General features: G+C 43.5%; 1 protein-coding gene across 1 annotated transcript; it reads left to right on the top strand.

The window, feature by feature from the left end:
* Positions 1-276: 276 nt before the first annotated feature.
* LOC123399975 (cullin-associated NEDD8-dissociated protein 1-like) lies at positions 277-13,328 on the top strand. Its single transcript, XM_045094364.1, has 29 exons — positions 277-430; positions 2,115-2,197; positions 2,284-2,453; positions 2,836-3,043; positions 3,488-3,653; positions 3,758-3,887; positions 4,131-4,245; positions 4,327-4,484; positions 4,566-4,689; positions 7,163-7,213; positions 7,297-7,382; positions 7,632-7,716; positions 7,792-7,893; positions 7,969-8,067; positions 8,150-8,260; positions 8,342-8,425; positions 8,508-8,648; positions 9,076-9,168; positions 9,283-9,404; positions 9,489-9,651; positions 9,732-9,968; positions 10,403-10,651; positions 10,739-10,924; positions 11,008-11,154; positions 11,251-11,367; positions 11,476-11,644; positions 12,419-12,496; positions 12,583-12,721; positions 12,926-13,328. The coding sequence occupies exons 2-29, from the start codon at positions 2,162-2,164 to the stop codon at positions 13,020-13,022; spliced, it is 3,663 nt and encodes a 1,220-aa protein (XP_044950299.1). The 5' UTR covers positions 277-430; positions 2,115-2,161; the 3' UTR covers positions 13,023-13,328.
* Positions 13,329-25,036: the final 11,708 nt, after the last annotated feature.

Here is a 25,036-nt window from a genome sequence, read left to right as displayed (position 1 = left end):
CAAACACGCAGCGTGTCACGTGCGCGCGCGCAGACACAAGCAGCAGCACACACGCGTGCACACAAACAGATCACATGAGGGGCAAAATAGTCTTTTAAACTATCATTTAGATTTAAAATACACAAAAATGTTATAAAATGCATAAATTTTAGTCTCATTATTAATAAGGAAGAAATTATTTATCGATGCCAAATAAGGCATAAAATTTAAGCACTTAAATAAATAAGGAATTCTCTCCTAATAAAACGGAAAAGGCTTTCAGGCTTTTAGCGAGGGTTTTTTCCTGCTGCTGCTGCTGCTACAGCTTTCCATCCCCACCTCCCCGGCGAGCGCCAGCCTTTTCCGGCGAGGGTTCGCTCCGATCGGAGCTCACGGCGGCAGATCGACCCCGTCCTCCGCCCCCGCGCCCGCGCCCGCCTGCGCTGAAGAGGTAGGCTTCTCCTCCCCGTCGGCTTCACGCTCCCCATCTTCCTCCGCTCTCCCCACCCCTCGTTCTCTCTCCTGCGACGCTCGACGCCCTGCGGATCTCACCGACTCGTCGCCGGCGCGCTTCGTCGTCGCTGCGAAGGTTCAGCGCCTCCTCCCCCCCGCGCGCTCGGGAGAGCAGGGACTGCTCTGCCGCCCTCCCCTCCCCCTCATCCTTCTCCCATCGCCCTCTCCCCCTCCTCCTATCCACTCCCGCTCCTGTTAGTTGCACAGCATTGCTGGCTGTGGGGGGTCAAGCTCCCGTTTCCCAAAATCCTCCTCCCCTGTATGAGGACTGTTTTTGGTTTGATTTGCTTACTCTGAAGCTATTTTGATCTGGAAACTGCTAATAGGGCTGATCTGATGCTAAAACTGACGCAAATGTCTAAATTTGATGCCATGCCAAATCTGACGCAAACGATGTTTATATGTTTATGTGATACTAAGTCTGAGGCCATACCTTTCTATACTACTCCCTCCGTTCCTAAATATAAGTCTTTTAAGCGATTTCATTAAGGGACTACATACAAAGTAATGAATGAATCTACCCTCTAAAGTATGTCTATATACATCCGTATGTAGTCCTCTAGTGGAATCTCTACGAAGACTTATATTATGAAACGGAGGGAGTAGTTTGTTAGAGACTCACGTGATGTTTATCTTAGATGATGGTGTATAACCGGCTTGGTTCATTTATTTGGATGTAATTATATAAATAGGTGTGTAATTCAACCGCTGCTGTTCTTCTGGTGTGTTTGACCTGGGTTTACTGGGTTAAGCTTAGGCTTGTTGTTTCTCGGTTTGACGCTGAAGTGGTCTGGGAGTCGGGGCCGATGGTATGGGTGAGCATGGTTAGTCCTGAGCCGTGGCCTGCACGACACGTCATTGCTCTCTGATGGCTTAACTTTTATTACGGTGATTTGTCATGTATCGGGTCGGGAGAACCACTTTGTGTGAGCGATTTTGGTTTGAAATTTCCTCTGTTACCGTATTAATAACGTCATTGTTGTGTACTCAAAACTCATGTTTAGCACGGGAGATTTGCATACGGTTTATGCGATGTCTGTAATTGCACAGGGGACTTTATGTTGTGCTAATTTTGGTTTGTTGCTGGTGTTAGAAGTATATAAATGAACACGTGTTAATGTCGTTCTTATTTGTCCTGTTCGAAGTATTAAATTGCTTGACATATAGATTTATGCCTTTTTTAATCTTGTTTACAAATTAGTTTAATTAGTTGTTTAGGGCGAAAACAGTAACATGATGTAGAATGCCTTCTTTTCTGTCAAGCGTGGCTCGGAGTTACAAACATTCTTCTCGTTAGGAAAATGAAGCGAGTCGTCAGGTGTTTGATCTACACATAAGTAATTAATATATTTTCATTAGTAACACAACATACACGTAGCGCATGTGGTAGGCACATAGGTATGAAGCGAGTCGTCAGGTGTTTGATCTACACATTAGATTGTTTATAAATATTTTTTGCCTGTTTTTTCTCCATCTAGGGTACTTGTCCTACTCCCAACAGAATGCATCCTGCACCGATTCTGTTTGGTTTGGCACAGCTTTAAAATCTATGCACTTAGCAACACAGATGCTGTTAGGCTGTCAGCAATTGAACATTTCTCATTGCTTAATTTGCTTTTTAGACTACCGAATATCTTCGTGAAAAGGACTTGAACACAGGTTTGGTGCAATGGCGAATATGAACATAACTGGCATCTTGGAGAAGGTATCTATTACACCAATTTACATTTCTTGATAAGGAATCCTCAGTTTTCGCTCGGTAACATTTTTTCCTTGTATATGTGCTTTCAGATGACAGGGAAAGATAAAGACTATAGATATATGGCCACATCAGATCTGCTTAGTGAGTTGAACAAAGAGAGTTTCAAAGCAGACCAAGACCTTGAATCAAAGTTGACTAATATTGTTCTTCAACAACTGGAAGATGCTTCAGGAGATGTTTCTGGTTTAGCTGTGAAATGGTACCTTTCCTGTAAAATACTTTCTTACTTAATCCATTGTTTGTGTTCTTGATGTCTTACCATGCTTGCATGGTGTTGGATTGGGGAAGTAAGGATTTTGTATGTTAATATCTTGTTATTGTTGATTATTATCTCCTCCGTCCTGCTAGAATTTTTGAACATTCTTATAATGCTACCTGTCAGATGCATTAGCCTGCTATTTTATCTTAAGATTCCATCATTCCTTGCTTATTCATTTGCTATAATAATATTTTTTAAAGTTTGTTATGTTTTCTTATGCATCAATTATTGGATCTACGGGGTTACTTTTTTGCAGAGAAATTTGGTTACCGATTATTTTTCTATACATTCACTAAATTTACTCTTATTTTTTATTGGTTAGCTTGGCTCCACTTGTTAAGAAGGCAAGCGAGGATAGAGTAGTGGAGATGACCGACAAGCTTTGTGATAAATTACTCAATGGAAAGGAGCAGCATCGTGATATTGCCAGTATAGCTCTGAAGACAATCATTGTGGAAGTTACTACGGCATCACTTTCTGAAAAGATTTTAGTTTCTCTTGCCCCGCAGCTAATCAATGGTGTCACCAATGTAAGTTTTTAGTCTGTTTTATTGCTGCCTGAATTTCCCTTGGTTATCTGTAGGCCCCTTAAGTTTTAACTTATTCAGATGTTCCACAGAAAAGGTAATGCAATATTAACTTAAGTATTAGCTGGAAAATCAGCAATAAATTACGTACACAGTTTGCATGAATTTATTGTGAATGTTCAACATATCCTTTAATTAGGGCTGATTGGTAGCATTTGGTTTACTTTCATTTCTTCTTACTGTTATCTGTTGCCTCTTGTTCTATTATCTGGAAGCATAATTGTACGGCAGCCGTACCATATGCTTATGAAAATGAAACTTGCAAATACATTTCTAGGTTTCAAGGGTTTGTAACATAAAAAATGTTTGTACTTGTTTCATGGCTCATCAGTTTTTTTTTTTAAATTAAATGCAATTGTCTTGATACATTTCTTCTTTTGTTGACAGGGAAAGAGTGCTGAAATTAAATGTGAATGTCTTGATATATTAGGTGATGTGCTTCATAGATTCGGCAACGTGATCATGAAAGATCATGCGTTTATGCTCACTGCACTTTTAACCCAGCTGAGCTCCACTCAAGCAAGTGTCAGAAAAAAGTCAGTTTCGTGCATAGGTACGCCTGAATGCATTTTGCAGTTATTTTGATTGTTCATGCTTGCAAATGATTGAACAATCTTAGTTATTTATAGTGACTAATGTGTCAGCTTTATGTGGCAGCATCACTTGCTCCATGTTTGTCAGATGATCTATTAGCCAAGGCAACGTCAGAAGTTGTCCAATTGCTGAAAAATAAAAGGGCAAAATCTGATATAACCCGAACAAATATCCAGATGATTGGTGCTCTCAGGTATATGCTTTGACCTTCCAACTGCTGTAAAAATTTGTTCAGAACAGCTTGTAGGAACTATCCAAATTGAAAATTGGCTAGTTCAAATTGATAACATATCTAGGAAAAAAATCTGGCTGGATGATATAATACCCAGGGATAAATTATTTTTGGATGGAGGGAAGTACAAGAGATTTGTTAGGTTAAATTCATTTGATCACTGCAACTCATCAATAGTTTAATATAATTTATTTTGACATACAGTCGGTCAGTTGGATACCGGTTTGGACCACACCTTGCCGAAGCTGTTCCTTTGCTCATTAGCTATTGTACAAGTGCATCAGAAAATGATGAAGAGCTCCGTGAATATAGCTTGCAGGTGAAAAATTATGTTAAGTTCATACCTTCGATTACTCTTACCATTGCTTCTCTGTGACTATAAATTACCTCCATCTTGTAGGCCCTTGAGAGCTTTATGCTCAGATGTCCAAGAGATATTTCTCCACATTGTGATGGTATTTTGAATCTTGCTTTGGAATATGTAAGCTATGATCCTAATTACACCGATAGCATGGAGGAGGATACTGACGATGAAGTACAGGATGAGGAAGATGATGAGTATGTTACTTATATTCTTATAATACTGAAATCGTGTTTCATATTGAGGTAATTGAAATATCTTTTAACATTTTCTCCCAGTGAGAGTGCGGATGAATACACAGATGATGAGGATGCAAGCTGGAAGGTTCGACGGGCATCAGCGAAGTGTCTGTCTGCAATTATAGTATCTCGTCCTCAAATGTTGTCTAAGATGTATCAGGAGGTATGTTGATGGCAGCAAGTTAATCCACCATACTGTGCTTTAACAATCTCGTTCTTCCTGGCAGCATGATTCCATTTTGTTCATATTGTTAGTGATGTTTTTGAGCTGATCCTTCTTGCGGAAGGTCGCTGTAGAGGAGTTTGGGGTGACCAAGGGAAGTAGAAGGGAAGCTAAGGACACCTGGTGGTGGAACGATGAGGTCCAGAAGGTTATTAGGGAGAAGGACTGTTTCAGATGCCTGTATCTGGACAGGAGTGCAGCTAACATGGAGAAGTATAAGGTGGCGAAGAAGGCTGCAAAGCGGGCGGTGAGTGAAGCGAGAGGTCGGGCGTATGAGGACCTCTACCAACGTTTAAACACTAAGGAAGGCGAAAGGGACATCTATAAGATGACCAAGATTAGGGAGAGGAAGATGAGGGATGTCGGCGAAGTCTAATGCATCAAGGACGGAGATGATCAGCTTCTTGTGAAGGATGAGGCGATCAAGCGTAGATGGCAGGAGTACTTTGACAACCTTTACAATGGAGAGGTTGACAGCTCTACCATTGAGCTAGACGACTCCTTTGATGATACCAGCATGTGCTTTGTGCGACGTATCCAGGAGTGTGAGGTTAAGGAGGCGTTAAAAAGGATGAAAGTAGGCAAGGCGATGGGTCCTGATGGTATCCCCATCGAGGTGTGGAGAGGCCTTGGAGACATAGCGATAGTATGGCTAACTAAGCTTTTCAACCTCATTTTTCGGTCAAACAAGATGCCCGAAGAATGGAGGCGGAGTATTTTAGTACCAATCTTTAAGAACAAGGGGGATGTTCAAAGTTGTACTAATTACCGCGGAATCAAGCTGATGAGCCATACTATGAAGCTATGGGAGAGAGTCATTGAACACCGCTTAAGAAGGTTGACAAGCGTGACCAAAAACCAATTTGGTTTCATGCCTGGAGGTCTACCATGGAAGCCATCTTCTTGGTACGACAACTGATGGAGAGATACAGGGAGCAAAAGAAGGACCTTCATATGGTGTTCATTGATTTGGAGAAGGCCTATGATAAGATACCTCGGAATGTCACGTGGTGGGCCTTGGAGAAACACAAAGTCCCAATAAAGTACATTACCCTCATCAAGGATATGTATGATAATGTTGTGACAAGTGTTCGAACAAGTGATGGCGACACCGATGACTTTTCGATTAGAATAGGGCTACACCAAGGGTCAGCTTTGAGCCCTTATCTTTTTGATTTGGTGATGGATGAGGTCACAAGGGATATACAAGGAGATATCCCATGGTGTATGCTCTTTGTGGATGATGTGGTGCTAGTCGATGATAGCCGAACGGGGGTTAATAGAAAGTTAGAGTTATGGAGGCGGACTCTAGAATCGAAAGGTTTTAGGCTTAGTAGAACTAAAACTGAATACATGAGGTGCAGTTTTAGTGCTACTAGGCACGAGGATGGAGAGGTTAGCCTTGGTGGGCAGGTGGTACCGGAGAGAGACACGTTTCGATATTTGGGGTCCATGTTGCAGAAGGATGGCGATATCGATGAAGACGTGGGCCACCGAATCAAGGCTGGGTGGATGAAGTGGCGCCAAGCTTCTGGCGTACTCTGTGACAAGAGAGTGCCACAAAAGCTAAAAGGCAGGTTTTATAGGACAGCTATCCGACCTGCGATGTTGTATGGCGCGGAGTGTTGGCCAACCAAGAGACGACATATCCAACAGTTAGGTGTAGCAGAGATGCACATGTTGAGATGGATATGTGGCCACACAAGGAAGGATCGGGTACGGAATGACGATATACGAGAGAGACTTGGGGTAGCACCGATTGAAGAGAAGCTGGTCCAACATCGTCTCAGATGGTTTGGACATATTCAACGGAGGCCACCGGAAGCGCCGGTGCATAGCGGACGGATAAAGCGTGCTGAGAATGTTAAGAGGGGTCATGGTAGACCAAACTTGACATGGGAGGAGTCCGTTAAGAGAGACCTGAAGGTTTGGAATATCGACAAAGACTTAGCCATGGACAGGGGTGCGTGGAAGTTAGCTATCCACGTTCCAGAGCCATGACTTGGCTTCGAGATCTTATGGGTTTCAACTCTAGCCTACCCCAACTTGTTTGGGACTGAAAGGCTTGGTTGTTGTTGTTGTTGTTGTTGTGGTCATGGTAGACCAAACTTGACATGGGAGGAGTCCGTTAAGAGAGACCTGAAGGTTTGGAATATCGACAAAGACTTAGCCATGGACAGGGGTGCGTGGAAGTTTGCTATCCACGTTCCAGAGCCATGACTTGGCTTCGAGATCTTATGGGTTTCAACTCTAGCCTACCCCAACTTGTTTGGGACTGAAAGGCTTGGTTGTTGTTGTTGTTGTTGTTGTTTTTAAGCTGATCCCAACCATTTATTACCTGTTTTGAAAATTAACTACTCAATTTAGTGCCTGGCTCTATGGAACTTGGTGTAAGTTATTCTGTTGTTTGCAGGCTTGTCCAAAGTTAATTGACCGCTTTAGGGAAAGAGAGGAGAACGTAAAGGTAACCGCATGTCATTGCATTGCTAAATTATATTTGAATTGTCATTGTATATCAAATCTTACAAAGCTTCTCTTTGATCCTAGATGGACATCTTCAACACATTTATTGAGTTGTTACGCCAAACTGGCAATGTGACAAAAGGACAAGGTTGTGACATTGATGAGTCTAGGTAAACAAAATATCCGTTTTACCTTTTTACCCATTCTTACCAGATTCTTATGGAATTTATGGTAGATACTAGATGTTTTCTCTTTGGATTATAATATCCTAACTGAGCCTATGTTGGTTAAAACATGGCACATATTTGTATACAAAAATCCTTATATAGTTAACTTGCTGTGCTTAGTAGGAAAGTGTTTGTTTATTGTGATTGCAAGTTCTGTGCACTGAGCCTGTATTCAAACGTTTTACTTTGCAGCCCTAGATGGTTGCTGAAGCAAGAAGTACCCAAAGTTGTCAAGTCTATCAATAGGCAGTTGCGTGAAAAATCAATCAAGACAAAGGTTGTTCTTAAACTCTTGCAAAGCATCTGTATGACTCACCATCATGATTTAATATTGCTTTGTTGGCATTTCCAGGTGGGAGCATTCGCAGTATTGAAGGAGCTTGTTGTTGTATTACCAGATTGCCTTACTGATCATTTTGGGTCACTTGTTCCTGGGATTGAGAAGGCTTTGAATGTTAGTGGGTTTCATTTTCTAAGTAGCTTCTTGTGTAGGACTTATTATTTTTAACTCACTGTCTATTTCTTATAGGACAAATCTTCTACCTCCAACTTGAAGATTGAAGCCCTTGCATTTACTAGGATTGTTATGGCTTCACATTCACCCTCTGTGTTTCATCCATACATCGAGGTATTATAGCTACTATCTTTGATAAACTACTGAAAGACACTTGTGCTGTTACTCATAACTGAACGCGAAATAAAATTTCCAGGCACTTTCTGGTCCAATATTATCTGCTATTGGAGATAGATATTACAAAGTCACAGCTGAGGCTTTACGGGTGTGTGGGGAGCTTGTCCGAGTCATCCGTCCAAACTTTGAGGTCAGCCTTGTACTCCATGTGCTGATGTTATAGGCACCCAGTTATGGTGCTATTTTAAACTCTCGTTCTGCTGTTACACAGGCACGTTCCATAGATTTCAGGCCATATACTAGTCCAATCTATAAAGCTATATTGGGCCGCTTGGCGAATCAAGATCAAGATCAGGTTTAGATCACAATCTACGTACCCCCCCCCCCCCCCCCCCCCCCCCTGCCTCTCCCTCCCTCATGTGATTCTGTTTTGCCAGGAAGTTAAAGAGTGCGCCATATCTTGCATGAGCCTTGTCATCGCTACTTTTGGTGATGGTCTTCAAAGGGAATTACCGTCATGCCTTCCCATACTTGTTGATAGGATGGGCAATGAAATAACACGACTCACAGCTGTCAAGGTAAGCAATCAACGATACCTTCAGAACCAAAACTAACAGGGACATGATGGTAAATGTTGAGTTAAATTCTCAGTGTTCTACTCAATGGTAGAAAAACAAACATAAATGTTTTGATCAATGCATCTTGCTGAGTTGCTTGGGATAGAGATGCTTTCGCATCTTGCTGAGTTGCTTGGGATAGAGATGCTTTCGTGGCGGGTTCATTGATTTAAAGATAGCTTTAGTACAATACCGTAGTATACCAATCTATTTGTGTGGGTCTTGTCTACAGTTTTAGTTGTATACCCTGTCATCATTTTCTTATGCCCACTGGTGGTGTTTTCAGAAAGTTTTGTTTATTCTCTGTTTTCCTGTAGTAGTTGATAGTACGCAGATTCACTGCTTTTCTTGGTTCTGTTGCATTTTCAAAATGTTCATTCCTTTACAGGCATTTGCGGTGATTGCGAATTCACCTCTTCGGATTGATCTGTCATGCGTCCTGGACCATGTCATTTCTGAGCTCACAGCTTTCCTTCGAAAGGTATAGATGTATTATACACATTGTTTGTTTTGATTTTGTAACTTAAAAAATCATGTATGTCAAACAGGGCATTAAAATTGAAGACTAACTTCTTTTGCTGCCCCCTTACAACAGGCCAACAGAGCACTCAGGCAGGCAACATTGGGGACCCTAAATTCTCTGGTTGTCACATATGGTGGTCAAATTGGCTCGTCCTCTTATGAAACGATAATAGCTGAACTTTCTACTCTCATAAGGTTCTATCCTTGCTTAGCTTTCTTCAACAAATCTCCATTTCCTGCCTACCAGGAAGATTGATGTTGGATTATCTATTGTGGCAGTGACATCGATTTGCATATGGCTGCTCTTGCATTGGAGCTGTGTTGCACAATAATGGTTGACAGAAGATCCATTAAAAATGTCGGTTTAGCTGTGAGACATAAAGTTTTGCCTCAGGCCCTTATTTTGATCAGGAGTGCTTTGTTGCAAGGACAAGCACTACAGGTATATATTTTCATATCTAAATATAAATACTTGATTTCTTCTTATTCTCCTACTGACAGAGGACATTGTTTCTATTGCAGGCGCTACAGAAGTTTTTTGCTTCACTGGTCCAGTCTGCAAATACAAGCTTTGAAACATTGTTGGACTCCCTTATTTCAACTGCCAAGCCATCACAGTCAGGCGGTCTTTCCAAGCAGGCACTATCCTCTATTGCACAGTGTGTTGCTGTGCTATGCTTAGCAGCTGGTGATCAGAAATGTGCATCAACTGTTGAAATGCTTAAAGGCATTCTAAATGATGACAGTTCAACTAATTCTGTAAGGCTTTTCCTGACCATGCATGTCTTCTGCACCATATTTGCGCATTTATATCATGCCATTCTTGTGTTCTTTGAGATAACATGCCTTTATTCATTTACATAGCTTAAAAAAAAATCATTCATGGGCATCGTCTATCTAGTAGCATTGTGAAATTGGGATACCATACATGTTCTCTGTTTGTTTCATATGTGGTTCACTGTTCTAATAATTTATGTGTGTGCTGCTCTTTGTGCCATAGTCTAATGATCTTAAAACTTTGAGCTATACTTAGGCAAATCGTAATGTCTTGATGGTAGAGTTAGTGCTCCGTCATATGGGCATCTGCAAATCAATATTATTTACTATTGGTTAACTGCATACTTATGTTTGACTCAAAGATATATTATGCCCTTCTCTTGGTCATTTTTAATTGCTTATAATGTGTTTTTCAGGCTAAACAACACATGGCCTTGTTATGTTTGGGAGAAATTGGAAGAAGGAAGGACCTCAGCAATCATGTTCAAATTGAGAACATTGTCATCGAGTCGTTCCAGTCACCTTTTGAGGAGATAAAGTCTGCAGCATCGTATGCTCTTGGAAACATTGCTGTTGGCAATCTATCCAAGTATTTGCCATTCATCTTGGATCAGATTGACAATCAACAGAAGAAGCAGTATCTCTTGCTTCATTCACTGAAAGAGGTAGGTTTCTAATGAAATTATTTTTGTAAAAAGCACCTCCCATAAGACTGCTGTTTAATTTGTGCTCTTATGTGCAATGCCTATCAGGTAATTGCACGGCAGTCTGTTGATCATACTGGCCAAAGTGAGCTCCAGGACTCGAACATTGTGAAGATATTGGCGTTGCTATTTAATCACTGTGAAAGTGAGGAGGAAGGAGTTCGGAATGTGGTTGCTGAGTGTTTAGGCAAAATTGCACTGATTGAACCTAACAAATTAATCCCTGCTCTGAAGGTGCGGATCAGCAAAGTTACACCCCCATGTTTCATTTACTTTATGATATGAGATCTAATGTGGCATTTCGTATAATTTTGTAGGAACGTTCATGTAGCCCAGCAGCAAACACAAGGGCTACAGTTGCCATTGCTATAAAATATTCAATTGTTGAACGTTCTGGAAAGATAGATGCAATCATGTACTCTGAGATTTCTACTTTCCTTATGCTAATTAAAGATGGTGACAGGGTAACTTTACTTGAAATAGTATTTACATCCTTAAAACTAATGTTTGCAAACAATTATGTGGAGATGACAATTGCATTTGTTACTTGCACTCTGTAGCATGTGAGACGTGCAGCCGTCCTGGCATTGAGTACAGCTGCCCACAACAAGCCAAATTTGATCGAAGGTCTTCTTCCTGAATTACTGCCTCTTTTGTATGACCAGACTGTTGTGAAGGTATCATTTCCTATTTTTTTGCTTATTTCCTGTCAGTACTTATGGTCTGGCCTCTGGCCGCGTTACATATAATTTACAGCTAGGAGGTAACGATTTCCTTCTTTGCAGCAAGAATTGATCAGGACAGTTGATCTAGGGCCTTTCAAGCATGTCGTTGATGATGGGCTTGAACTTAGGAAAGCTGCCTTTGAATGCGTGGACACGTTGCTGGATAGTTGTCTTGATCAATTGAATCCATCGTCCTTCATCGTTCCTTTCCTGTTATCTGGCTTAGGTGGTAAGTACAGTTTAAGACATTATATATTTCATCACGGTATTTTTCGTGTGTTTGGTTGGTGCTGGATTAGACCTGCCAAGAAATTGTTAGACCTTAATATTTTTCCTCTCGCTTGGTTTGGTGCCAATTTTTTTTGGCTTTGAGGGGTTGTTTGGTTTTGTTCAGAGCCATCCCTGCCAAAAGAGGGCACACTAAATAATTGGCGGGTGATTTCGCCGCGGCACCTTGCCAACAATTTGGCTTAGATGTAGACTAGCAGCGTTAAGGTGGGCTGGGTGCACCAAAACATTGGTGCTCATCCAAACGGCCTCACAAGCCTGGTCAACGACCAATGTTTTGGATGGGCAGCTAAGGGAAGCAATCCAAACAGCCCTTAGTTCGCTCACCCATTCCTGTAAATGATTCTTGCCAATTAACTGGCCGGGCTTAGCCAAAAAAATGGCAAGCCAAATTTTGTCCACGTTCGACAGGGCTGCATGGGGCATCACATATCGTTCTTCTCAATTTCATTGTAGCGATATAGGCCTGGACTTGCATAGAACTGGTGATGTTGAACTTACCTTTATTATTTTGAGAAGATACTTTATATCTATAGCATGGCTTTCAGTTTTTCTTCAGGATAAATGGTCTCCATTATCTGTTATTATGTGTTTCTCTTTTTGTTTCTTTCTGAACCCTAAGATGGCATATCACCTATATTATCATAATCTTGTTGAATGTGTATTTTGTGCAGAACATGCTAATTAGTTGTTCGTATCGTGCTGCTTATTGCAGATCATTATGACGTAAAAATGCCCTGCCATCTGATTCTCTCAAAGCTAGCAGACAAGTGCCCTTCTGCTGTTCTTGCAGGTTTGCTATAATCAAGGATCTTCAAAGTGATGCTTCGTATGTTGTGACTGCCTTTTCTAACATTTACTACTGTGATCCTGTTTCAGTTTTGGACTCATTAGTTGAACCCCTTGAGAAGACAATCGTCCACAGACCCAAGGGTGATGCAGTGAAGCAGGAGATTGATCGCAACGAAGACATGATCCGAAGTGCTCTTCGAGCAATCGCCGCTCTAAGCCGCATCAGGTAAGGCTTGATCCCGCCCTACTAGCTGGCGGCTGATTCTGGTTTAGATCAGACTTGAATTCTCTGCCATCCTTTTTGTTACTTTTTTCATAGTTACCAAAACTGCACTATAGCCAATCCGCTGGTGGTCATAGCCTCCTTTTATGCTCGTCAAAATAACATCGCTTTAGTATTCATGACCTAACTAGTTTGTTTGATCTGCAGTGGCAGTGACTATAGCATGAAGTTCAAGAATCTGATGAACAAGATAACGTCCACCTCTTCACTTGCCGAGAAGTACAACTCGGTGCGCAGCGAATGAGAGCCGCCTTTTTTTGTTTTCCTCTTGTATATGTTAGGAAATAGGTGAGTCAAGTGCCAGTTCGGAGGCGATGATCCAACCAAACCTCCCGTTTACGGTACCTTTTTGGCTGAAAGGTTGTGCTGCCAACAAAGGGGTGTCGAATACCCTGCGTTGTTTTTGCTGTACAAAATCTGGTGGTGAACCATTAGACACGGTTGTAGAGTAGTTATGTACTCCAGTCAATGGTAATGCAAACCAATTTGCCTTGGCCGGAGCATTGTGATTCTGTGTGCTCTGGATGTATTCGGAGAGTACGTTGGTAAAGTAGCTTGTGTGGAGAGTGTGCTGAATCATGATTCGGCCAAATTCACGGTTTTGACCCTTTGGATGAAGTTTAGCTAGATCTGACCCTAGTGTGCAACAATTTCGGGATATGACCCTTTTCCTACTTTGGTTTCGATGGCGTTAGGGTATAACAACCTACCACCGAGGTCCCTAACGGTATGGTTGCACGTCTACTGTATTTTTTTTTTCTAAGTTGTAGACACTGTATGCGTGTGTGCCTACCAGCGGATCCCTTTGACGATAGGGTTGCACATGCTACCGCCAGCCATTGCAGCGGTATCAAGGGGTCAGGCGATGAGGATCAGATCCTGAAATTTTTGCAAACTGGGTCAAATCTGAATCAACTTTTTTGAAAGGGTCTAAACACAAAAATTGTCCTCATGATTCACCATCACGACGATCCATTCAGGCTACTTGACGAACCGGCACCCACGGCTGAGCGGTGCTGGCACCCAGCTATACAGGGTGTTGTACAAGGCCAGTGCGAACAAGTCAGGCAAGCGAGGACACTGCCTGGTTGGTAGGTACCTCCGCGGCGGCCCTCCGGTGGATAAACTCCAGGATCGGCGCCATGGAGTAACACGGCGTGCCCCTCGTAGTTGCTCGGGTTCAACCCCCTTTTCTCCTCCGTTTGATGTCACTCAGCAAGCAGGATGGGCAGTGCAGCATATTATTAGATCGTGCGCAAAAAAAGAAAAAAAAGAAAGAAAAGGGAAACGCTGACAATCAGCAGGGCCACGTGCCTTTCTGAAACGCACATTCAATCTATTCCGTAGAACCAAACATCGCGTATTCGCTGCGCTATGTTGCGATCATGTTGCAAAAAAGATTCCGCGAAACAAAAATGTTTGAAAAAAAATACTTTGCAACATTGCGGAAGTTTCTACAACACAACCGTTGTTGTAAAATTATAAGGATGAGACTAGGCTCTTGGTTGACACAAGATCTAATGGTTCTGCAACATGACATCTGTTGCAAAAGATACTGTAATACAACCGTTGTTGTAAAATTGTAAGAACGAGATTAGGCTCTTGGTCGGCACAAGATCTAATGGTTCTGCAACATGACATCTGTTGAAAAAGGTACTGTAACACAACTGTTGTTGTAAAATTATAAAGACGAGACTAGGCTCTTGGTTGTCACAAGATCTAATGGTTGCTGAGGCGACCGACGCGTAGAGTGTCCCATTAAAAAAGGGAGCAATCTTTGAAGCAGTTTAGCTAGATGTAAGTTGCATCATGCCTTGTTGCTCAACACCGCGGCACCGGGTTGAGCTTAGTGATGCCTAGGGACGCAGTCAAGGCCTCATCGAGGAATGAGTCGTAGCCGTTGGCGCGTCAGCGAACGTTCGGGGTGCGGGTCGGGAGGGGGGGGGGTGTTAAGTTTGCCGGGAAAATATTGTGGTGCACCGGTTTAGAGATGGGCATGTGAAAGGGCGTGGATGTCGCCTAGGGGGGATGAATGGGCGCTTTAAAATAATTACGGTTTAACAAATGCGGAATAAAATTAATGTTTAATTTGTCAAGCACAAAACCTAAAACAACTAGGCTCACCTATGTGCACCAAGAACTTATGCTAAGCAAGATAAATAACTAAGTGATAGAAAGATATAACAAGAAACAATATGACTATCACAAAGTAAAGTACATAAATAAAGGGCTCGGGTAAGAGATAACCGAGGCACGCGGAGACGACAATGTATCCCGAAGTTCACACCCTTGCGGATGCTAATCTCTGTTTGGAGCGGTGTGGAGGCACAATGCTCCTCAAGATGCCACTAAGGCCGACGTAATCTCCTCACGTCCTCGTACAATGCAAGATGCCGTGATTCCACTAAGGGACCCTTGAGGGCGTTACCGAACCCGTACAAACAAGGTTGGGGCAATCTCCACAACTTAATTGGAGGCTCCCAACAACACTGCGAAGCTTCACCACAATGGATTGTGGCTCCGAGATGACCTCAAATGCTTGGGGCAATATCCACAACCTAATTGGAGACCCCGACGCTTGCATGGAGCTTTACACCACAATGATTGAGCTCCGAGGCACCACCAAGCTTCTAGGATGCCAAAGCATCCACGAAGAACAATTTCTAGGGTACCAAGTACCCAAGGGTAATAAGCTTCTCAAACTTCACTACCACGTATGTGGAGAACTCAAATCGATGAACCAAATGCAATGGCAAGAACACACGAAGTGGACAAGTCCCTCACACTCAAATCGCTCCACAACAACAAAAGCTATGGAGGAATATGAGAGGAAGAACAAGGAGCTCACAAAGAACTCCAAGATCAAGATCCAAGGGGTTCCCCTCACATAGAGGAGAAAATGATTTGTGGAGATGTGGATCCAGATCTCCTCTTTCTTTTCCCTCAAGAACTAGGAAGAATCATTGGAGGGATTGAGAGATAGAAAGCCCTAAGAAGGTCAACAATGGGGGCAACACGAGCTCAAGAGATGGAAAATCATTGGGAAAGAAGACCCCCTTAAATACCCCCCCCCCCCACAAATCTGCCCGTTATATGCAGAATTACACAAGGGCGGTACAACCGGTGATGCAGGCGGTACAACTGCTGTGACCAGTACAACCGCCCAACTGAGCGTTGGACACGGCAAAGTCCCAAGCGGTACAACCGCTTGGAACACCGGTTGTATCGGGCTATGTAATATAGCGGTACAACCGGTCCACCGCCGCCCTGTTGGAAATATGCCCTAGAGGCAATAATAAATTGGTTATTATTATATTTCCTTGTTCATGATAATCGTTTATTATCCATGCTAGAATTACATTGATTGGAAACTCAAATACACGTGTGCATACATAGACAACACACTGTCCCTAGTGAGCCTCTAGTTGACTAGCTCGTTGATCAAAGATGGTCAAGGTTTCCTGACCATAGACAAGTGTTGTCACTTGATAACGGGATCACATCAGTAGGAGAATGATGTGATGGACGAGACCCAAAACTATAAACATAGCATATGATCGTGTCAGTTTATTGCTACTGTTTTTCTGCATGTCAATGTATCTGTTCCTATGACCATGAGATCATGCAACTCCCGGACACCGGAGGAATACCTTGTGTGTATCAAACGTTGCAATGTAACTGAGTGACTATAAAGGTGCTCTACATGTATCTCCAAAGGTGTCTGTTGGGTTGGCATGGATCAACACTGGGATTTGTCACTCCGTGTGAAGGAGAGGTATCTCGGGGCCCACTCAGTAATACAACATCACAACAAGCCTTGCAAGCAATCTGACTAAGGAGTTAGTCACGGGATCTTGTATTACAAAACGAGTAAAGAGACTTGCCGGTAATGAGATTGAACTAGGTATGGAGATACCGACGATCGAATCTCGGGCAAGTAACATACCAAAGGACAAAGGGAATAGTATACGGGATTATATGAATCCTTGACATAGAGGTTCAACCGATAGAGATATTCGTAGAATATGTAGGAGCCAATATGGACATCCAGGTCCCGCTATTGGTTATTGACCGGAGAGTGTCTCAGGTCTTGTCTGCATAGTTCTCGAACCCGCAGGGTCTGCACACTTAAGGTTCGGTGACGTTTCGGTATAGTTGAGTTATATGTGTTGGTAACCGAAAGTTGTTTGAAGTCCCGGATGAGACCCCGACGTCACGAGGAGCTCTAGAATGGTCCTTAGGTAAAGATTGATATATAGGAAGTCCTGTTTTGGTCACCGGAAAAGTTTCGGCCTCATCGATAGTGTACCGAATGTGCCGGGAGGGTACCGTTGACCACCGGGAGGGGTGTGACGACCCAAAAGGGTTCATGGGCTGTGAGAGGAGGTAGAACAGCCCTTGGTGGGCTGGCCAAAGCCTCCCCTAAAGGCCCATGCGGCTGGAATAAAAAAACAAGGCAAAAAGATCAAAAGGTGGAAAGAGTTTCAAATTAGGAAGGTGGCCTAATAGGATTCCACCTCCCTTGGTTCGGCCGAAGCCCTAGGGGCTTCCCTTGGAGGCCAAGCCTCCTCCCTCTCTCCTCCTATATATACTAGAGGTTTAGGGCTTTTTGAGACACAACTTTGCCACGTGCTGCCCTCTCCTCTAGTTTGTAGTTCTTCCTCTAGATCGGTTTTCTGCGGAGCTCGGACCGAGCCCTGCAGGAATAAGATCACCACCACCACCGGAGCGTCTTCACGCTGCCGGGGAACTCATCTACATCCCCGTCTATCTTGCTGGATCAAGAAGGCGGAGATTGTCATCGGGCTGTACGTGTGTGGAACGCGGAGGTACCGTCCGTTCGGCACTTGATCGGGACGGGTCGTGAGACGGTTCGTGGGACGGATCGTGGGACGGTTCGTGGGACGGATCGTGAAGCCGTACCACTACATCAACCACGTTTATTAACGCTTCTGCTTAGCGATCTACAAGGGTATGTGGATCCGATCTCCCTCTCGTGGATGATCATCACCATGATAGGTCTTCATGTGCGTAGGATTTTTTTTGTTTCCCATGCAACGTTCCCCAACACGCCCAACAACCGGAGCTCAACAGAACCATGTTCGGTTGAAGCCCTGTGTTGGGCCGGTTCAACTGTCCAGAGTGTGGGAGGTACAACCGCACGGGACAGCGGTACAACCGCTGAAAAAAAACAGGAAAACCAGAACTGCCATAACTTCTGCAAATGAGCTCTGAATTGAGCAAACTCAAGCTTGTTGGAAATCTTAAGAAGAGGCAGTTATGAAAAATGCCAATGATATAGAGATGTGAAACCTCAACGAATGAAGAACCGGCAAAGACTCCAACATAAAAAACATCATAGAAGATGCACATGAACTCCGTTTTCGATGAACTCGAGCTTGTCATAAAGATGACCATAAGCTCTAATGCTCACAAAGAGAACTGCCAAATAAGAACCAAGAAAGATGATGCAAGAATGCAAATGGTTTGAGCTCTCAATGAATGATACGATCAAGCTACTCACTTGAGATCCCCCTTGTTAGTACGACAAACTATCCTAAAATAGAAAATCCTATCAAGGGCAAACATATACCTTGCACACACTTGAGCTAGAATATGACGATCTTGACTTCCTCAAGATGGACCACCTTTCTTGATTGCGTTGGCTCGATCAAGACTAGATGATTGCTCCCCCATACTCCACTATGGGTGATCCACTCTTCAACACATCTTCACAAGTCTATTGCCACCACAATGGACGACAAGCTTCAAGCATGATGTCTTCGTGATGCTCCACTTGAACTTGCACACCGCAAACTTGATGACGATCACCACTTGATGTCATCCTTCATGGGTTGAATGAGATCTTCCTCTTGACGCAAGCCCATGAAAACACACCTAACCTCACACAGAACTCTCATGAAGACCATGGGTCAGTACACAAAAGCATAATGGACAATGCTTACCATACCATGGGATCACTTGATCCCTCTCGGTACATCTTGTACGCTTTGTGTGTTGATTAACTTGATTTACTCTTTGTCTTAGTCTTGATCAACCTCGTGTCTTTATGACCATTCTTTGGATAATTCCTTGAATACCACCTTGGTCATCATATAAACTTCTTGAAACCAACAGATGGACTTCAAGAAGTGTCTATGGACAAATCCTTCGAATATAAGTTAAGGCAACCATTAGTCCATAGGGATTATCATCAATTACCAAAACCACAAACGGAGAAATATACTCTAACAGCAGGGATGAGATTAGCACAAGGTGGATGGCAAAGAGGGAAGCGTGGGGGTGGTAAGGCTGTTGCGGGAGCACCACGAGTGGCGGAGGCAGTCATTCGGCTTGGGCTGGCTTCGATGACGGACAAAGGAATAAGAGAAACGCGAGAGAGAAGAAGGGACACGGTCGTTCGTTTTTCATCCAACCGATGACACAAACTCAACTTTTCGTGAATCGTTTTTCCTCTCATTTGAGCCCTATCAAAGCCTAATTTGAAGACATAACTTCCTACACGACGATGATCAACTCGTCACGAGTGCAAATCGAAGTTGCATAGGACCTATTGTGTCGACTTCAAATAATTATTGGAACAAGATATGCAATTTTAAAGATTTATGACTAACTTGACACCTTTGGAAAAGAATTAGGACCTTCGATGTATTTTGGCCTTTTGACAAGATGTTTACATTTGTTATGATCAAACTTGCTATTCAAGATGGCTATGACAAACCCCAACAAGATAGATGCGCGTGAATTGTGATAACACGGCCACTTTTGTTTTGTTGATAAAATTGTTTACATCCTTAACACTTGGTTTTAAACAGTGCGAAAATGACAGGGACGAAAAGTTAGCAACCGAGAAGGCGAGAAAGTAGATGAGAAATAATAAAATGAAGTACTACCACCGTATTAAAATAATTGAACTTGTAGGTTTGTCCGTAGTCAAACTTTGTTTACGTTTGATGAAGGACAAATATTTCCTACCACCTGATGGTAGTTACCACCACTTGAGTTTTTGTATGTTGTATATAGTATCTATTAAATTGGAGAATATGTACGCGTACTATGTAGTATATAAAAATGTTTATGTGGTATATATATTAATTTTTTGATAGTATGCATCGTATTTTAGATATGCTTCTTTCTACATATAAATATATATGTATTTCATAAATATAATAAAAATCATGGATCAACTTACAATTTTTTTCACGAAACTCACTTTAAAGTATCCTATATATAGTATATCAACATACTTACAATGATAAAGTAGTATATATGCTACCACATGGTTGTATATGGGACATGTGGGGTAACTACCCCTAGGTGGTGGGATGCAATATTCCATTTGGTGTTGCTGCACATAATTTTTTCATATGATCTGACAGTTTAGTTGCAAGAACAACTGATATTTAGATGCCTCAAATTTATATAGCTTGCAACTGGAAGTTGATAAACTTTAGCGAGGACATTTGTTGCGGTTACAGTTTGCGCATCAACACTTCTTTTTTTTGTGTGTGAAAATGCACGTCAACACTTTGATGCATGTTATTAGTTATTACTCGTTGCATCGGTCGCAACATCCTGAAGCAGCAGAAGATTCAGCAGGGCTTGTTGCAGAGGCAACGCAGCCAGTTGCACTCCCCTCCCTCGATGAAACCCTCGATGTGGCAGTTGTCGGCGCACGCGTGTTCCTCGCAGTAGAGGATGGGGTTCCTCTTGCTCAGCTCCGTGCATGTCCTGTTGCCCTCAGATGACCCTTGAGTGGGATCAGAACGAATCGCAGCACATCCTTGCAAAAAGGAAAAAGGATGTGAATAATTGGTATAAGCACTATGCGTTAGTAGCATGAATCTTACACCTTGTTAATGTATATGCATCAGCATGTAATCTTGTTTTTTTAATAATATGACTGCATGCATCGATTAACGCAGAAACTGAGGGCTTTGTTCCTCATTTTTCAAAAAAATAAAAAAATAAAAAAAATCAGCATATAATCTTATAATTACAATTAACAGATTAGCCAGGATAATTTCCTAGTTAGATTGATCCTTAGGATCTCTTGTAATTATTGTAGACTTGGCAACCAAGATTACCCTTTTAGAGCATCTTCAATAAATGGTCCATATTTTGGTGATGTAAACCGGTGCTGTAAATTTACATCACAAAAAAAAATGCTTTTTACATCTTTGAAAAAGAGGCAACTTCAACAGATGGTTAAAAACGAAGATGTAAAACAACAACTCTAACAGATGTTCCAAAACAAAGATGTAAAATCGGCCGGCGGCCGCGCGGCTGCTGTTCAGCCGCACATATTGCAAAAAAACATCTAAAAACAACATAAAAAAATTGTACATGTCCACGGTATCAAATTATTACATACTTCTTCACTTCTTCACATCCAACCAGATCAAATGCAATACAAATGCAACAAAATACAACATAGTTTTGCACAATACAACATAGTTTTTCACAAATAAATAATGAATCTATGCGGCCGGCGGTTGGATTGGTAGCCGGTCGCTACTGCGGACGGCGACACAGAGGAGAAGGGAGATCGGCGGCCGATGGAAAGGAGCTATACGGGCTGCCGGACCGCCGGAGTTGGCGAATCCTGCCACGACTGCTTCCCAAATCGGAGGGCGGCGACGCGGGCGAGGGCGGCGGGGGACGCGACACAGGCGAGGGCGGCAGAGGGCAGCGACAGTGATTTAGGGCGGTGGCGGCGACAGAGACGGTGATTTGGGCGGTGGCGGCGGTGATTTCTGGCGGCTGGTGCTCGGGCGGGCGGGCGGTCGCGAGCGGGAAGGAAAATGAACGGTCGGTGGTTTCACGGGCGGTCGCGGTTTTACATCAGATGTATCGTGATGGAAATTTGCATCACTAAGTGTTGTATTTTACATCTGCCGGAGGCGGTGATGTAATTATGTTTTTATATATGGACCATCTATTGGAGCAGCGTTTGTTGCCCTCAGAGATCCAAAAGTTAGGTATTTTTACATATGGATCATCTATCGGAGATGCTCTTAGAGCATCTCCAATAAATGATGTATATTTGGATGCTCCAAACCGGTGATGTAAAAATTGGGGCACCAAAAAGTGCATTTTACATCTACGGAAAAGGCTCAACTTCAAAAGATGGTCCAAAACGGAGATGTAAAACAACAACTCCAAGAGATGGTTTAAAACAAAGATGTAAAAACGACCGGCGGCCGCGCGGCTGGTGTTCAGCCACTGTACAACCGCACATATTCTTCTCCATGGTTGTTGTTCTTTGGTGCCATCTGGTGGCGGCAGCGGCCTGAGCGAGTCGGGGTAGCGGTGGGTGGAGAGAGGTCGGAGCGGCGACCGAGTGGGGAGCGATCAGTGGTGTGCAGCGTGGGTTGGAGGCGGACGAGAGCTGGGCGGCGGCGTGCAGTGCGGGTGAGGGGCAGGCGCCGACATGCGGTGCGGGCGGGGGCAGGCAGAGCGGAGGCGGCCGGGCCGGGCTGGGGCTGAGGCGGATGGGGTCGGGGTGAGGCAGAGCTGGATCTTCGGCGGGGCGGCGTCAGGGAGCTACACAGGGCGGCGGAGGGGCGGCCGCGAGATGCCCTCCCATGGGGGAGGTGACTCGGGTGAGGGCGGCGGCATGGCGGCCACACAACACCCTCCCGTGGGGGAGGCGATGCGGTCGAGGGCGGCGGTGGGGTTGCCGCTAAACGCCCTCCGGCGGGGGAGGCGACGCGGGTGAGGGCGGCGACGGGCCGGCCGCGAGACGCCCTCCGATAGAGGAGGCGACGCGGGTGAGGGCCGTGGCAACGATTCGGGCGATGGCCGCAACAACGATTTTGGTGGTGGCGGTGGCGATTTCTGGCGACTGGTGCTCGGGCAGGTGGTCGGTCGCGAGCGCGAAATGAAATGAACCGGTGGTTGGTCATTTCGCGGACAACCGCGGTTTTACATCAGATGTATCTCGTGATGCGAATTTTGCATCACGAGGTATTGTATTTTACATCTCCGGGTGGGGGTGGTCCAATTTTAATACATATGGACCATGTGTTGAAGCAACATTTTTTGCTCCCGGAGATCCAAAATTGAAATATTTTTACATATGAACCGTCTATTGGAGATGCTCTTACTAATACTATGGGGTCAATAGTTCCTGTGCGACACCTTTGAGGCAAATTGGATGGAGTGCAACGTAGTTGACACAAATAGCTCTTGTGCAACATCTTTGCAGCCAACTATAGATCCAATGCGACTTGGCGTGTTTAACAATGAAATGCAAAATACAAGGGGTTAGGGGTTTGAGTTATGACACGCGGGACCCGTTAGTTATCAATATCAATGTGGGACCCACCACTTACTCACATGCATGCATGACCCACAACTTATCCACATAAGCATGCCCGTGCTCATCAGCGTGCCCCGACTCGAGCCAGCCACGAGCCCGAGACAGCCCACCCCCATTGCTTGCCCTTCCCCTTTCCTTTCCCCCACCTTGTTCTTCCTCTTCTCTGGCAACCAAGCGCGCCGCCAGCGAGTGCGCCGCCGGCGAGTGATGTCTAGCTCGACTTCGTCCTCCCGCCAATCATGGCCGCAATATGGTCCGGTGCCGTTGACAAGATGCCCCGATTGCCCGTACGTGGAGCCTCTGAAGCGTTTCACTTGTGTGAAGGAAGAAAGTGGCAATCGTGGGCGCGAGTTCGTGAAATGCTTGAGAAGGCCACAGTCGGGGCATGTTAGATCTGTGTACTTCACTAGTCCTATGGTCTAATTTCTCCCGATTTCTTTCTTTTTCCGCCGAATTTGGGCAGTGGATATGATCTATGGTTCATGTGCCACCGACCCCCGTTTTCCAGGTTCTGAAGAAATGTGGACATTTCAAATGGCTAGATGAGTACATTGAGAGGCTTAAATTGCAGGCATCAACCCAAGAACTCTTTTTTTGGGGGGGGGGCAGCTTGGTGTGGAACACGCCCCCCATTTGTTGCACAGAGAGCCGATCTGATGATGTACAGTGTTGAATTTAAGGGGTCACCCGAACTGAAGTGTGAATTGAAGAAAATAGGCAAGCAACTAAAGCAGCTGATCGCTTTGAAGTAGCAAGTAAATATGATGGCTGGAGCATTTTATTATTGTGTCATTGCTATGGGTTTCTTTTACTTGATGTTCATCAATCGCTAGAAATTGTAGTTAGTGTGTCAAGCTAGTTTCAGGGGTCCCTAGTTTCAGTTATTGTGTCTAGCTAGTAGTTTCAGTTAGTGAGGGATCATTTGTTAGTTGAATTTCAAGTTGTGTGAAGCAAAGCCTGAATTCTGGTAATGATATTCGGACCCAATGATATTCTCAGCTGAATTTGAATTTGTGTGAAGCAATGCCTGGATTATTTGCTCCACCTGATGAATAAAATGCAGAAATTGATGAATAAAATGTAGCAAGTCATAAAATGCAGTAATTATGCAGTTAACACAATGCAGATGCAAAGTTCATGGTAAAAAAAACGTTATTGGGCCGTGGGCTGATGAGGACTGTGAGAAAAAGCAGTCCCAAATAGAAAAAGCAGGCCCAAACAAGCCCAACCACTTAGTGCACCCATGTTGCTTTGACAAAAAAAGTTCATGCACTTAATTTTTTGATGGATCATTTTTTGATACAACACTGTAAATCGATAAAACATTCTATGATACATTAAATAAATTGAATCATTTTTAAGGAGGATAGATAGATCCATTCATTTTTTTTGTGGGAGATAGATCCATTCATGCATGGCTGCATGACATGTATGTATTGTATTTTTTTTGCTTTACATATTTGTTGCTTGTGCACTATTGTTTTGTGATTATTTTTATGCATGTCTACAGTTCCATGAAACCCAAATTAGTTGCATGCTTAGATGAGTTAAATTAGTTGCATGTCCATGGTTGCGGATCCAGAAAAAAATACGGTTCCATGTTTGCATGTCCATGTTCATGGTTGAATGTCTGTGTCCATGGTTTTTATGCATGTATATAGTTCCATGTTAAACACAAGCTCGACATAGATAGTACGTACCATTACAACTTAAGCCTACAACTTATATAGATAGATCTATAATACCATAAGTAGCAAGAACTTAATAATAGAAAGACACATAAAATACCCATAGTACGCTTACAACTTAAATAACATAGATAGATAGAAAAGATAGATAGATGGGTAGATCGTTTGCCTCCTCCTCCACCTCGCTCCTCCTACGGGCACCCTTCACTCCTCCTCCTCCTCCTG

The sequence above is a fragment of the Hordeum vulgare genome, chromosome 5H (assembly GCF_904849725.1).
Source record: "Hordeum vulgare subsp. vulgare chromosome 5H, MorexV3_pseudomolecules_assembly, whole genome shotgun sequence".
In the NCBI taxonomy this organism is placed as follows: domain Eukaryota; kingdom Viridiplantae; phylum Streptophyta; class Magnoliopsida; order Poales; family Poaceae; genus Hordeum; species Hordeum vulgare.
This window is presented reverse-complemented; position numbering and strand designations above follow the sequence as displayed.

Coding starts and splice junctions, on each gene's coding strand:
- LOC123399975 (XM_045094364.1), top strand. CDS start 2,162: ATGGCGAATATGAACATAACTGGCATCTTGGAGAAG. Junction 3,654..3,757: donor AAAGTCAGTTTCGTGCATAG/GTACGCCTGAAT, acceptor TTTATGTGGCAG/CATCACTTGCTCCATGTTTG. Junction 7,214..7,296: donor AAAGAGAGGAGAACGTAAAG/GTAACCGCATGT, acceptor CTTTGATCCTAG/ATGGACATCTTCAACACATT.